The sequence below is a fragment of the Arachis hypogaea genome, chromosome 17 (genome assembly GCF_003086295.3).
Source record: "Arachis hypogaea cultivar Tifrunner chromosome 17, arahy.Tifrunner.gnm2.J5K5, whole genome shotgun sequence".
Taxonomy (NCBI): domain Eukaryota; kingdom Viridiplantae; phylum Streptophyta; class Magnoliopsida; order Fabales; family Fabaceae; genus Arachis; species Arachis hypogaea.
Window position 1 is genome coordinate 11,522,841 of NC_092052.1, and position 15,110 is coordinate 11,537,950.

The 15,110-nt window shown below is 31.4% G+C and overlaps 2 protein-coding genes across 3 annotated transcripts; both read left to right on the plus strand.

Moving 5' to 3' along the window:
* Positions 1–3,435: 3,435 nt before the first annotated feature.
* LOC112762803 (uncharacterized) lies at positions 3,436–4,134 on the plus strand. The gene has a single exon (XM_025808640.1). It carries the CDS (start codon positions 3,436–3,438, stop codon positions 4,132–4,134), a length of 699 nt encoding a protein of 232 aa, XP_025664425.1.
* A 7,529-nt stretch (positions 4,135–11,663) lies between these two features.
* On the plus strand, positions 11,664–14,296 carry LOC112766488 (probable aquaporin PIP-type 7a). 2 transcript variants are annotated; one of them, XM_072222424.1, is made up of 5 exons: positions 11,664–12,113; positions 12,270–12,568; positions 12,661–12,801; positions 13,079–13,086; positions 13,857–14,296. In XM_072222424.1, the coding sequence occupies exons 1-5, from the start codon at positions 11,777–11,779 to the stop codon at positions 13,939–13,941; spliced, it is 870 nt and encodes a 289-aa protein (XP_072078525.1). In that variant the 5' UTR covers positions 11,664–11,776; the 3' UTR covers positions 13,942–14,296. The 2 variants fall into 2 exon arrangements, with proteins under 2 accessions (XP_072078525.1, XP_025668170.1); XM_025812385.3 differs by having other exon boundaries at positions 13,079–14,296.
* The last annotated feature ends 814 nt before the right edge of the window (positions 14,297–15,110 follow it).

The window sequence follows — 15,110 nt, forward strand, 5'->3', positions numbered from 1 at the left end:
CCCCTACAATCAATTTGATTATGCGTTGTATCACTGCCTCTTCGTTGTCTATCTTGTGAAATGGGGAGAGCTTAAATAGCTTCACTCCTAGTTGGGGACTCAGGCAAGGAGATCCAATGTCACCATATCTGTTTGTGTTGTGTATAGAGATATTGTCCTGCTTTATTAATCATCAAGTTGATAGGGGCTGGTGGAAGTCGATTGCTGTTTCTAGAGGGAGTCCAAGAATTTCTCATTTAATATTCACCAATGATTTGCTTCTTTCCTGTAAAGCTAAAAAATGGCAAATCCAAAATGTAATGGTTGCTTTGGATAATTTCTGTAAAGCCTCGGGAGTGAAGGTTAATATAGAGAAATCTAAAGTGCTATGTTACAAGAATGTCTCAGCGATAAGGAAAGAGATTTTTATTGGGGTGTCATCCATCATATTCGTCCAAAACTTGGACAAGTATTTAAGGGTTACCCTTAGTCACTCTCGAGTGACGCAAGCAGTGTTCAATGATGTTCTGGACAAGATTCAGGGGAGGCTGGCTATCTGGAAAGGGAGATTGCTTAACAAAGTGGGAAGAATATGTTTGATCAATTCAGTAGTGGCTATGATTCTTTCTTAGCACATGCAAGTATCTTTCTTCCCTAAATGGATATCTAATAAGATAAAATCTATGATACGGGGCTTTCTCTGAAAAGGTCAAGCTGATAATAGAGAAATGAATCTGGTTAGTTGGAAGATGTTGGTCACCTCTAAGAAGTTTGGTGATTTGGGGATTCAATATCCATTTTGTGCTAATATTGTTCTTTTTGGGAAGCTAGTGTGACAATTTTTTTATCATCCAAATAAGTTATGGGTTCAATTGTTGGCAAAAAAATATTGTTCCTCTCCCAATGACTATTTCAGTCGGTCTCGAGACACAAACTCTTATGTTTGGAAGAGTATATGTAAAACTTGAGATCTCTTGAAGGATGGCTTTATTTTGTGCATTGGAGATCTAAATCAGAACTTTTAGTTTTTTTATTGGAGAAAAGAAGGGCAGTTTTGTCATGAGATGGATTATATTCACATTTCTGATTCGAATCTTTGGATCTTGGATCTTTGGTCATCTGGACACTGGAACCTTCAAAATATCTATTCTCCTCTAAACCAGTCTTTGCAAGGCAACATTTTTTTCCATAATCCAGATGTGCAAGAAGGTTCAGTGGTAGGATTGTTTTGGTCTGGTGCGACATCAAAGGTTTATGACTCTCGTAGTGGTTACTTGTGACTCAGAAAGAAGAAGTTTGGTTGGGAGGACCAGGGAAATTGACTTTGGCTTTGGCGTAAGCTTGTTCCAGAAAAACATAAATGCTTGGTCTGGCTTTGTCTTAGGGAGGCTTTATCCATTGCTGCTTTTTGTTTTATGAGGGGTATCTCACCGATGGACAACTGTCCACAATATTTTTATGGTCAAGAATCGGTTGTTTATTGTATTCGGGATTGTCTGAAAGCTCAGCTAGTTTGGCAAGCTTTGGAGATTTCTGATCAACCTCTGGATTTGATGAACTGGTTCTTGCTTTATAGCAAAGACCGCCCTTTTATATTCTTTTCTGGTCTATGATGGATTTGACATTCCAGGAATGATGAGATCTTTCATACACACGAGTCTTGGCCCCAGAATAAGGTGACTAGTATGGCTTTGTCCTTGGAAAGGAGTTTCAAAATATTTTTGGGTTGCAATGAGTTTTTATCCTCTCTACCATTAGTGACTGATGGATTCCCCCCTCGATGGGTACTTTTAAGATTAATTGTGATGCAAGTTATCTTGGTATTGGTGATCATTTTGGTTTTGCATGTGTTAGTAGAGATTAGAATGGAAGTTGACAATGAGGCGTTTGGGAACGATTGAGAGTCGTAATATTCTGCAAGGAGAGTTGTTTGCTATTTGAAAAAGATATCTTTTACCCTGAGACTTGGGACAAGGAGATGTTATTTGTGAAACAGATTGTGTAGATGCCTTTACTCTTGTCAATAATTTTCAGGACAAATCTGGTCTTGTTGATCCTTTGGTGCTGAAAATCCGAGACATCATGTCTTGGAAATAACGTGTTGACCTCCGGTAGACATCATGGCAAAGACGACGATGAGGACTCATACTCACCAAGTGGAGCTTCCGTTGTCTTGAAAAGAATTTGAGAGTAGCATTCAATAGAACTACTTTATTTTTTAAGCAATTCCTTATTCTTGTTTGTTCTATTGTTACTTTTCCATCACACAAAAAAAATGCATAAGCAATTTGTCAAATATAAAAGGTGTTTGTCACTTACAAAAGAAATAATGAGTATTTTTGTCGCGTTAACAAAAATTCAAGAGTATTTTTATTGATAACAAAATTTAAGTGTATTTTTGTCAACAATAAAATTATTTAAATGCATTTTTAATAATTTATCCAAAAATTAAAAAAAAAAAAAAAAAACACCGGCAATGCTAATGCTAATGCAGACGAACAAATAAGGAGTCAGAAAAAAAAAATGGACAAATAAGGGTGCGAGTAGGTAAGACACAAACGACACCATTACTTTGCGAGGATTTTATTGTCTTTCATAGCAATCAAATCTATTTTAGTTATTTTATGTAATCTACTTTTTTCTTTAATCTTTTTTTTATTTATTTCTCAAGCAAATTAAACATGTAAATGTTAATTACATGTTCAGCAAAAAAACTATTGGACATTTAGAAGGGCCATTAATTAATTCTTAAAACTATTTAGTTAAAAATTTTGGCGGTTATAAATTGGATAGAAGTTAAACTCATCATTTTGTTGTATTTCAAATCTAATGATGCATTGGCAAAGGTTTTTCTTTTTTAGAAACTAACAAATCAACCTCTTATTTTTTAGTATTTTTTAAATTATTTTTAAAAGATATTTTAGTGTCTTTAAAAATTAAGCATAAAGATATTAAATCTATTTAAGAATAAATTCAGAATGTAAGTTTTAATACGGTTTGTATAGATGATATTGTAGTTTTGATGACTTGTTTATGCATTAGTAGTGTAATTTGGTTAGTTTATGTTTAGATGATGGTTCTGTACTATTGTTTATTTGTTTCAAACTGACCCTTACGTTCCTATTGTGAGATTTTTGTGAGGTTTTTCTGGTAATTTTTTTTAATACAGTTAAAACAATAATAACTCAATCCAACTTTAATTTCAAACATAAAATTTGATTCTCTAACAGTTTCTCAAATATTTTTAACAATTTAAGATCTATGAAAAATATCAATTAGTAACGATTAACAAGTCATAACGAAATTTAAAACCACTTATAGTTGAGATAAAGATTAAATTCATTATAAAAGAGATTTTCTTCTGCTATTAAAGAAATTCACAGACTCTATTAAAGCAGCATAACCATAGAGTAAAAGAAATCAAAATTCTAAACTAATTACTTTCACTACCTTGCAATGGAGTTCACCTCTTTTTCATGGGAAATCAATTCTAAAGAAGATCCAAGCATACCACAAGACTCCTATTTCGATGATTGTTTTTCCATCATCTTTAGATTCACCAAAGAATTGATCCAAATAACTCAAAGCACAAATTTTCCTTCTACTACAAGTACGGCCAATGAATCGTTCTTGGTTCCTTCTGATATCCTATGTAACTTCAGAGAAAACACTGCATTCTTACATGAAACCTTCTCTTCAGTGCCTATATCCCCTGAGATATTGGACCAAATTTTACCTGTCATGGGCGAAACTGCAAGAACGATTCTAAGCCATGAAGGGTGTGACTCCACCAATATGCGGGGTATTTTTGTGAACCTCCATGTTACCACGCGCATTGTTATTGAAGATTCTGATTTCTATAATGATGATATCGGTCAAAATGTTCCTGAACCAGCTCAATTCGTGAATCTGTTGGAGAGATCGAAAATTGATGAGCAAGATGATGATGTTGAAGAACAATGTGCTATTTGCTTGGAAGAGTTTGGACATGGTATTGAAGATTCACGTGTAGCAATTGTTCGCACAAATTGCTCGCATGTGTTCCATGAATGTTGTATATTCCGTTGGTTTCGGCGTTGTGCCGACCGTCACTCGCCCTATTCTTGCCCATTGTGCCGCTGCAACATATTTCCAACCTCACCGAGAGATGAATAGGTTCTTGGAAGGAACTTTTCTTTTTTATTATTATTATTATTTATGTTATGCTTATGTAGCATTATTATCCTAGTATTTGTTAAAATGTGAATAAAATGTAATTTTTTTAGATAGGAAAATCTCCAACCTCAATATATAATTTTAAGAGTTATTTTGTAAATATTTGACAATTATTTTAACAAGAATGTTATTTGTATATTAAAATTAATTACTAAAATCAGTCATTATGTATTTGTGTATAAATATATATGTAGTTTAACTCATTTTTAATATATATTTTATATTTCATTATGTATTCTATATTGATAACTGATTTTGATAAATACCTAACATAATTTTTATTTTAATACTATGCCTGAAAAATGTTTTTGGTAGAATTCTCCTCACCTTCTCCTCATACATCATGTTAGAAATAAGAAAGTACTCTGAAAGAGTGTATTATTCAACTTGTGAAAAAGTACAATGTACAAGGATATATATAGGTGTTAGAAGAATTAGAGTAATAAAAGTATATAATTCTACAATTAATATACAGATATACTATATAAATATAAATGATACTAATTGATCTAATATTGATTCTAATTTATTTTTTAACATTTCCCTCAAACTCAAGTGGGATCTAATAAGGATACCATCTTAAGTTTGGATACCAAAATCTGAAAACGAGTCGGATGATGAGCCTTCGTAAAGATATCAGCAGTCTAATCATCGAGTGTTCCAACAGCGATGAGACGAACAGCATTAATAAAAATGCGTTGCTGAACAAAATGTCAATTTTTTTTTTGGTGACGAACAAAATGTCAATTAATCTCAATGTGTTTGATACGTTTATGAAACAGACAATCTGAATAATAAACGCACATTTAAAAATGGATTTTGTTAATTTGTATCTTAAAAATATAGTTGCAGAAATCATTTATTTCCAAAACCCATTATTGGTTCTAACAAAATTCAAGTCTTCATGTAAAAACAACAAAATTAGGGAGATTCTTAGAATGTACATAAATGATTATTTAAAGGAAACATGATAAAACTCTTAGAAAAGACAAAGTGCAGAAGAGAAAGAGAAGAATAATCGTGATGGAAAAAACAAAATTATTATATTAAATTAAGGATTAAAACCAAATAATTGATTAAAAAAACACTATTGTCTATTTATAATCATTATGTAATTCTTTTCTTTATTAATATAATATTTATTTAATTTCTTTTTAGTAATTTTAATATAATTGGATTTTTTGTTAATTAAGATCTCTTAATAATCCTTACTATTAATTTTTTTTGTTTTTATTTCTAAATTCAATCCAATCCAACATTATTACACCTTCAAAATTTTTTCTGCCAAGGAAAACTGCGTCATTAAGGAATATCCCCATATAGTATACCATGTACTATGGTCAAATTGAACTAATCATCATCATAATAATTATTATGATTATTATTAAAGTAATGCTGTCCACCACAAAGATGAACCTTTCCCTTTTGCTTCAAATCGAAGGTCTGCTGAAATAGATAGAGATGGGACAAAAGATCAAATATCATAAAGAATTGTTGCTATTTATTTCCTTATAACATTTTTATTTATAAAACTTAAACTTTAAATATGTTTTGAAGTGTACTTGGAACATATTTATGAATAGAAAAAGTATAGGTAACCAACAATATTTTTAAATAATGTGTGAACAATGTGAATTAATAAGGTTAAAAAAGTAAATTAATCTTAAATTTAATTAGTAGTTTTAAATTAGAATGTAATATATTTTTATTTGATTGATGGTTGTTTATGTTGTTCAAGATGGTCATTATTTACCTAATACTCCTTTTATGAATAAATGGGCTTAATAAAATAACTCAGAGATATTGTGAAGGTGTTTGTATGTGACTTTATGGTAGTTCCAAAATGACAATTAAAAATACTTGCGAAAGACTGCAATCCTAAATCAGCAAAAGTCTAAACAGAATAAGTATAGAATCAATAGTTTAAAAACTAAAAAAATGATGATATTTTTTGAGTAGTTAATGATAACTTAATCATCAGTAGTGAAAATCATATCTTAGTGAGAAGTTATTTTTTATTATGCAAGAGATTACTCCAAAGCGAATAGTTATTCTCCTTTGATGTGAATATGAAACAAAGAAAATTTCAGATCATCAATTTTATTAAAATCTAATTAGCATTTAACCATCAAAACAAAAATATATAATTTTATACTATTAAATATAATTTTATACTATTAATTAATAACTACAATTACAAAATATGCTTGTCCTAGTACGACTGTACTAAAATTATTGAAAACCTTTATCTTTTTTTTTTTTTTTGGACGGGGAAAACCTTTATCTTATTCTCCAAGTTGGGTCGAACTCGGGGGCCATGGCCTGTTCATGGTTTGGGCTGAATTGTTATGCGTGGCCCAGATAAAGGGGGAGATCCCCGTTCCTATGCTGCTGGTGTTGGGCTTATCGCTTGGATCATAATATAAACAAAAACGTAATTGTAAAGTATTAAATTGGTCTTTACATTTGGACGTAGTTTTATTTTGATCCTTAAGATTTAAAGTGTCCTATTTGAATCTAAAAAAGTTTCATTTAACTTCAATGTAATCCTACCGTAAGGTCAAAGTTAAATAATTAACGACATATCTTATATGACAGCAGTACAAAAACAATATTGAGAATCTGTAGAACAAGTACAAGTTTCAAAGACACAAAATCGTAAATGCATCAATACATTTATTTATCATTTTTCTTACAATTTAAATGAAATAGTTTCTATAGAACTAAGAAAAATGATAAATAAATGTATTAATGCATCCACGGTTGATTTTGTGTCTCTGGAGCTTATACTTGCTTATTTTTCAGATTAACTTTGTTCTTATACTACTGTCATGTATAATATTCCGTTAATTATTTAATTTTGACTTCACGATAGAACTATATCAAAGCTAAATAAAACTTTTTTGAATTCAAATAGGACACTTTAAATTTTAAGAAACAAAACAGAATTACGCCCAAACATAGGACAATTTAATATTTTATCCTATATTTTAAAAACGTATCTATTTGTTTCTCACTTGATATTGGGGTCAAAATTTATTAAAGGAAAACAATTAAATAAAGCTTCATATAATTTCATTTGTCATTTAAAAAACTAATAATAATTGAGGGGGGCTAATGCTCCATGGCTATTGTCTCACCGCCCCAGCAGCCCCTAATGGAAACTACTATCTCATTATAATTAAGCATATGATTATTACAAGTTATATATAAATCAGCCCTTAGCTTTTACTATCAACTAAGAACCTGTGGCCATAATTTTGTAGACGGTATCGGCTGAATAATTTACGGTATATTCATATGGTGTTGTCATTGGTTGTTGAACTTTAGGAATATATTTATATAAAAGTATGGCAAGAGAGAAATGATCGCCCACTTTGTTAAGTTTTATCCACACATTTATTCAAAAATCAGTGCCATCATGATTCCCTAAAATGAAAGAGACACCTTTTAGTGACCGCATAAGATAAGATAGTCACTATATTATTATTCGGGAACAATCAGCATTCAGTAATGTGTTGCTATAATGATAATGATACAATAATCTATAGTTAATTATAGAAATCTCTACGGGCTTCGTATTTAACAATCCCATTATTAACTCATTCTTCCCCTTTAAATTTTCAAATGTTTTAAGATAAGATAAATTAAATTCTTTTTGTGAAATAATCTATGAAGTTACAAAATGAAAGTCAATTATATCATTGTTTGACATTTCAGTTGTTTATTAGTATTAATTAAACTTGACAATTGATTTAAATGGAGTAAATGTCATATTCGGTTCTTGACATTTTTTCTAAAATATAACACATTTTAATCATTTTTATACTTTAATCAGGATTTTATTTAAAAAATAGACATATTAACTGATAATATAGTTACTTGCTAATGTGTTAAGTAATAGTGTCAAGTGTCAACTTTAAATACTTGTAAAGAGTAAAAATTAAAAACTCTTTTGCTTCCTCTTCTTGAGACTCATCATCATCATTATCCATTTTTATAGCTTTAAAACTTTTGTTTGCAAGAAGGTTATACGAGATTATATCCCAAGTACTTCTTCTCAACTTACATTAAGTTTTAAGGATAAAGACAGTTTTGATCAGTTTCAGAGAAGCTTCTCTCATGGCAATTTGAGTTTAGGTCTTGAAATTCGACCCAAAACAAAGACTGGATATCGAGTGCTGCGGAAGACGATTTTGAAAATCCTTTTAGATAAATTTTTCTTCTGCATTATTACTAAATTAGTTATAAATTTTTTTAAAGTTTAGCTATCAGAACTATATTTGATAGAAATAAAAAATTTTAGTGATAAAATTGAAATAAAATAAAACTTAATAATATTTTTAAAATTTTTGACAAACTTCTAAAAAAAATAAAATGTACATTGAACTCATCCTCTGGAGCTCTCTAGTAAACAACCCCCTGTATGTAAATGCAATGTGAGTAATATATTCTAATAACTACTAATAACAAAATTGATAACATGACAATAAAATAATCTGTTTGTCTTTATTTAAATAAATCGAATAAAATAAAAATTGAAAGAAAAAAGTAATAAAAAATTGTTCTTGTATGGATATTTGAAGGGAGAGCTCGGCCTCTGGGAATCGACGCCAAGTTGTTATCTTTGGTGCCGACCTTTGAGCCTAGTGGAAGTTCGAGCTTTACTTCGAGGGGATGTCCAATTGCGCAGAGCGTGAGTAAGAAACAAGGGGAGAGTATATCTGCAAAGGCACTCTGAATCTTAAGTCAGTATTGAGAATTCAATATGTCTGTTTAAGATAGAATACCATACCTTTATAGGTGAATAAGGTCGGTTACATTTCTGTTGGTCTTAGGAATTGAAGAGCAATGATTATGCTTTGATGGAGGATGACGTTACATTGGACATTTACATAATCTGTTAAGTTGTAACGTAACTTGTCGATTAAAGATGCAGATTGCTGATTAATACTATAACGCCGAACTATGCTGCGTTCTGCCGAGTTATGAATTATAATGACCGAGTTATGACTTGATATTTGTAATGGCTGGATCAAAAATAAATTTCTTCACATAAAATGTCATATACATTTTTTTTAAAATGGGATATTGAGCAATCTGCTAAATTAAATATGTGTTTGGATATGTAGTTCCCTACCCCAACCTATCAAAATTAAAAGGAAAATCATAATTTGATATAGCAAAAAAGGGAGGAGTCCTTAATTAGCTGCCTCACAATTTTTTTTTTCTGTCTGTTCCTTAAATTACAAGCCACAAAACAAAGCCATAATAAAGATGCTATATTGAGGGCCCTGCCACCCAAAATTTGCTATACCACCCCATCCAAATGAACGTTGCCAGAGTAGAATGACTAAGAGATTTATAATTTGCAAAGATTCCATATACAATTTTGGCTCATAATAATTTCCTTTCAAAAATCAAAACGATCAAGAGCCGTTTATTTGTTGTTTATGTTATCTAGACAAGTCATTGAGGCTAATCAAGGCACTAAACTAATCCATGTTAGGTAGTACGATTAATATAATAAACCATCCAATAAATATTCAAATAGTTTCTTTGCCTTTTTTTGCCCAACTGCTTCCATGGCTTTGTGCGTATTACTTAAAGAAAATTAATATTATCCAACAAATATAAAATAAAATAAAGCCAATGGTATAGATAAGCATGTTAACGTTTATAAAGACTTAATCATCGTCTCATCCTCGAACATAGGAACAAAAATAATATGCAAAAAAATTCATTATGTTTAGTTTATGAATGAGCAGGGAGATGATGAGGTATTGCAATAAGTAACTAATATATTTTTTAAATTGACGGCAAATAAGAAATAATTGCTTACGACCATGGACCGACCACATTTTTCTAAATTGATTTTATAAAATGAAAAGAAAGAAAAGTTCCAAAATAGTAATAGACTCACGAACCTTATTTGTGTAGTCCAATCATTTATTTCTTTCATTGACTTCTAATGAAGACTCTACACCAATGACATAAAAAAAAATCCCTCTTTAACTAAAATTTGGCAATTGCATTATCAAATATAATTTTTTTAAACAGAATATAGGATTGATGTTTAAGATAAATTTTAAAAAATCATTATTAAGCCAATATGGTTTATGAAGTATTCGATGTTATAATTGGTTCATAAGACACTAAATTAATTCATTTTTTGAACATACTTTATCAATTATCATCAATTTCGTATGTTTCTGGATATCAATTTATGAATTGCATCATAACAAATTCACATAATAAACAGAAAAAAAAAAGACAAAATAACGAACATGAATCACCACCATCTGTATCTTCGTTCTCAACATTTTTTTATTTATAGAAAAAAAAAACTTTCATTTAAAAAAATAGTTTAATGATACTTACAAGTTACAAATTACAGAAACATTAGATCTAAAATTAAAAAACAAAATAAATTTTTTTATGTTAAATTATAATCTATAAAAGAATACAATATTCAATTACAAAAAAATTTATAAAATAAAAATAAAGACAAATCACCGTTTTTTTTTTTTTTTGTAAATTTACAGAGTGACATGCTTTCTTAACCTACACTCTGGTACACAAATTTACATCTGAAATGGAAAAATGAGAATTGTTCATTCTAAAATAATAAATTTGCATTGTTACGGCACGGGCTTAAAATTTTTAATAGAGCATGGTCCTAAACTTTTTCTGAATTTTGGAGAAAGCAAAAGAAGAGAAAAAGGAAGACTGACTCCTGACAGTAGTAGTACCAAACTACTACTATTATCAGTGTGCAGCCACAGCCACAGGTGCATTTGCGTGTTCCTTTCTAATTCTCCCTTAACCCATGCGATGCTGCTTTACTGCCACGTGTCCACTCTTCGACGCAAGTTCAACGTGATTATTTTGCACACTGCGACAATCGGCACCGCCCCCCTCATCAACTTAATTCTTCAAGTAACACGTGGAATTAATAACCATAAATATTATCAAATCTCAATCACCACCTATTTTTCCTAATCGCTAATTGCTAAATTACTTTGCATCAAAATTGATTAATTGAAGTGCTAGAGTGCTACCACTAAAGTTACCACAATCTCCCTATAGCTATGTGACGCCCACACCATGTTTCACAATAGTAAATGAGAAACTGTTATATCAATAATAAAATAACTGGTTATTTATTCAAAAACTCTACAAGGAGCTCTCAGTTTAGGTGGTACCACTAATCAATAATTTGAGTTGAATTTATTAGAGTAAGGTAGCAATTATTATTTCTTGGCAGCAAATTTTAATGCGTAAGAATTTAACCGGTAGCAGTAAGCCAGGTTCAAGTGCTGCGAGGAACATGGCGGGTTTTGGCGCGAGTGGCTACAACAACGCCAGCTCGGACCCGCGGCCCCACCATGCTGGGGTCCTTATCATAAGAGAAACATTAAAAATATTTCAATAAGTTACGCGGAGTGGGTCCCACCACCTTTCGTCCTCACTTGAATTAACAAGAACTGAATGTGGTTATAAATCCGCACCCAGCCACTCTCGCTCTCCACTCACATAAGAAAAAGAAAGAGAAGAGAAAAGAGAAGAGAAGGGAGAAGAGATGGAAGCGAAGGAGCAGGATGTGTCGTTGGGAGCTAACAAGTTCCCGGAAAGGCAGCCGATCGGTACGGCGGCGCAGAGCCAAGACGAGCCGAAGGACTACCAGGAGCCACCGCCAGCTCCACTGTTCGAGCCATCTGAGCTAACGTCATGGTCATTCTACAGAGCCGGAATCGCGGAGTTCGTTGCCACTTTCCTTTTTCTCTACATCACCATCTTGACCGTCATGGGCGTCAACAGAGCACCCAACAAGTGCGCTTCCGTCGGTATCCAAGGTATCGCTTGGGCCTTCGGTGGTATGATCTTCGCTCTCGTTTACTGCACCGCCGGTATCTCAGGTACATCATCATTTGTACTCAGTACTCAATTCTATCTTCTATATAAGTTGGTGATCACTCACTTGTCTTTGTCTACATACTTATTCATGAGTACATTGTGGAGAGTGAATATAAATTATGCTCTTAGTTTAATTTTGTGTGTGGTGTGGTTTTCAGGGGGTCATATAAACCCGGCCGTGACGTTTGGGTTGTTCTTGGCGAGGAAGTTGTCGTTGACAAGGGCGGTTTTCTACATAGTGATGCAGTGCCTTGGAGCTATCTGCGGTGCAGGTGTGGTGAAGGGATTCGAGGGAAAGAACTTGTACGGAACCTATGGAGGTGGTGCCAACAAGGTGAACGACGGTTACACCAAGGGCGATGGCCTTGGTGCTGAGATCGTTGGTACCTTCATCCTTGTCTACACCGTCTTCTCCGCCACTGATGCTAAGCGTAACGCCAGAGATTCACACGTCCCTGTAAGCCACTAGTTACAAACTCTTCTTCTTCGATTTGATGATGAGCTGATCACTAATTATTGCTTTGATTGGTTTTGTCACTTTGTGAGTAGATTTTGGCACCGTTGCCAATTGGATTCGCTGTGTTCTTGGTGCACTTGGCCACCATCCCTATCACCGGAACTGGTATCAACCCTGCTCGCAGTCTTGGTGCTGCTATCATCTTCAACAAGCACGATGGATGGCATGAGCACGTATGTTCTAGATTTCACACTTAATTATTTCATTAAATCTTTTATAATTTGGAAGTTGAATCAGAAATTGTTCCAGGAAAACATATCTATAGTCAAAGTTGATATCTATTTACAGATCTTTTTGATGTTTAAATTCAAGAGTAAAGACAAAAGCAAGTGGATTACTGAGATTAATATTGATCTAATCTATGAATATTTTAGTCATTTTTGTTGCTAACAAATAACATTGTTGGTGTTATTAGTAGTAATTGAATTTTTATTTTGGCAATTTGTGCAGTGGGTGTTCTGGGTTGCAGTGGTGGAGCTTAGTTCAGACAAGGGGTGGCCATGGCCCCCCCAAACTTTTTATAAAAAATTTAGTAGTATTTTTTTAAAAGATAAAAAATAGTTCACTTGACTTAAATACTTTACTATGATTTAAAGTATCTAATAAGTTCAATAAACAACACTCTCTCTATCTTTAGGTTCAAATATAAAAAATTAGATATCTTTTATTTATTTAATTTAATATTATTTTATATTTTACTATTTATTTAATTTAATGTTTTATATGATAAAAAATAATAGAATATTCAATAAGTATTAATATTATTGTATTTGTATAAATTGATAAAAAAATTCAATAAATATTATAAATTTTAATATTTGTCCTTCTAACTTCTTTATATATTTTACAGGATATATATTCAAATTTTTATATAAAATAATAATGAAAAATCAAAGAATTGATACATTTTTTAAGAGGAAGGCTAATATTTAAGAAGGAGAACATATAACTTTTACAATATCAACACATGTAGATAGTTCTTCTACTTTAATAAATCACGAAAAAAGTGAGATATAACCTTCAAAAGTTCAAAAAGTTATATCTGATGACTTTAACTTTAACTTTTTGGAACGAGATCTTGAAAAATGGCTTTAAATTTGACAGTATCACCCAAATCAAAGAGATGAGATTAGACGAGCTTATCTTAAATGAGGTCCATATAAAAAAATATTTTGACAATTATTTTCTATTTGGCCCCCCCAAAATTTTGTTTCAAGTTCCGCCACTGCTGGGTTGGACCATTCATTGGTGCAGCTCTTGCAGCTCTCTACCACGTGGTGGTAATCAGAGCCATTCCCTTCAAGTCCAAGTGATGATCTCAAAATCCAACGGTTCATGACCAACCAAGTTGTGAAAACTCAAGAAGGAAAAAAGAAAAATAATCATGAAGCATTGAATGTTTGTGGAGTACTGGAGTTCGTTTCATCATCATCATTATCCGTTTATCCTTTTCTCTCTAAGGCTTTGTATTTTGTAATTTATGTAAAGAATGTATGTAATTTTATGATGAAGAATGAATATTATTATTACTACTAAATTAAACATTAGGGTGGTGGTGCATGTGTCTCCGTCGTGGGCCAGTTATCCTCTGCTTTTAAGTTTGGAGTGGGCCCAATCTCATGTGTGATGTACGGCTGTGATTGTGTAATTTTACTGTTTTGCCAGTCATCCTGATCTATTTATTTTTTTTTATATCAAGTTATCAACATCGAGTCCTCGCTGTGATTTTTGTCTTCTTTCCAAGAGTATATGCCATGGTCTATTATCTTTATCGGAGCTTGTGTTATTGTTGTGGTTTGTTATGGAAAAATCCGGGGAGGGACGTTGTGAGAGAGGGGTGGGTGATGATGTTACCTAACATGGGTCCACCACCTTCTTCAATAATGCAATTTCGTTTGGTACCCTAAGCAATAATGATTTATGACGAAAGCATTTTGAGGAGGAAAATATAATAAGTGCATTGTTGTAATGTTTTTGTAGGCATAGTTTTGGTAATGTCAAGCTTCATTATTATGGAACGGCAAGAAAATATATAAACTGTAAAGTTGTTTCTGCTTTGTTAAGTGAATGCGAGTACCTGAATTTGAATTTGAATATAAATGTTTTTTTAATGTGTATTTCTATTTTAATATAGATTTTATTTTAGTAAATGTAAATAATATATCATTATTTTTAACTGTGTTAAGTATATATTAAAATTAATTATTAATATAAAATATATATGTTTATAAATATATATTAAAAATAAATTAAATAATATATATTTATACATAAAATAATTTGTGTATAAATATTTTTATATTATTTTTTATTAAAAATATTATTTATATACTAAAATTAACTACTAAAATTAGTTATTAATATATTTATATATAAATACATATGTGATTTAATTTATTTTTAATATATATTTATATTTTAATATGTATTTTATACTAGTGACTGATTTTAGTGTACACGTAACATAACTCTATTTTTATAG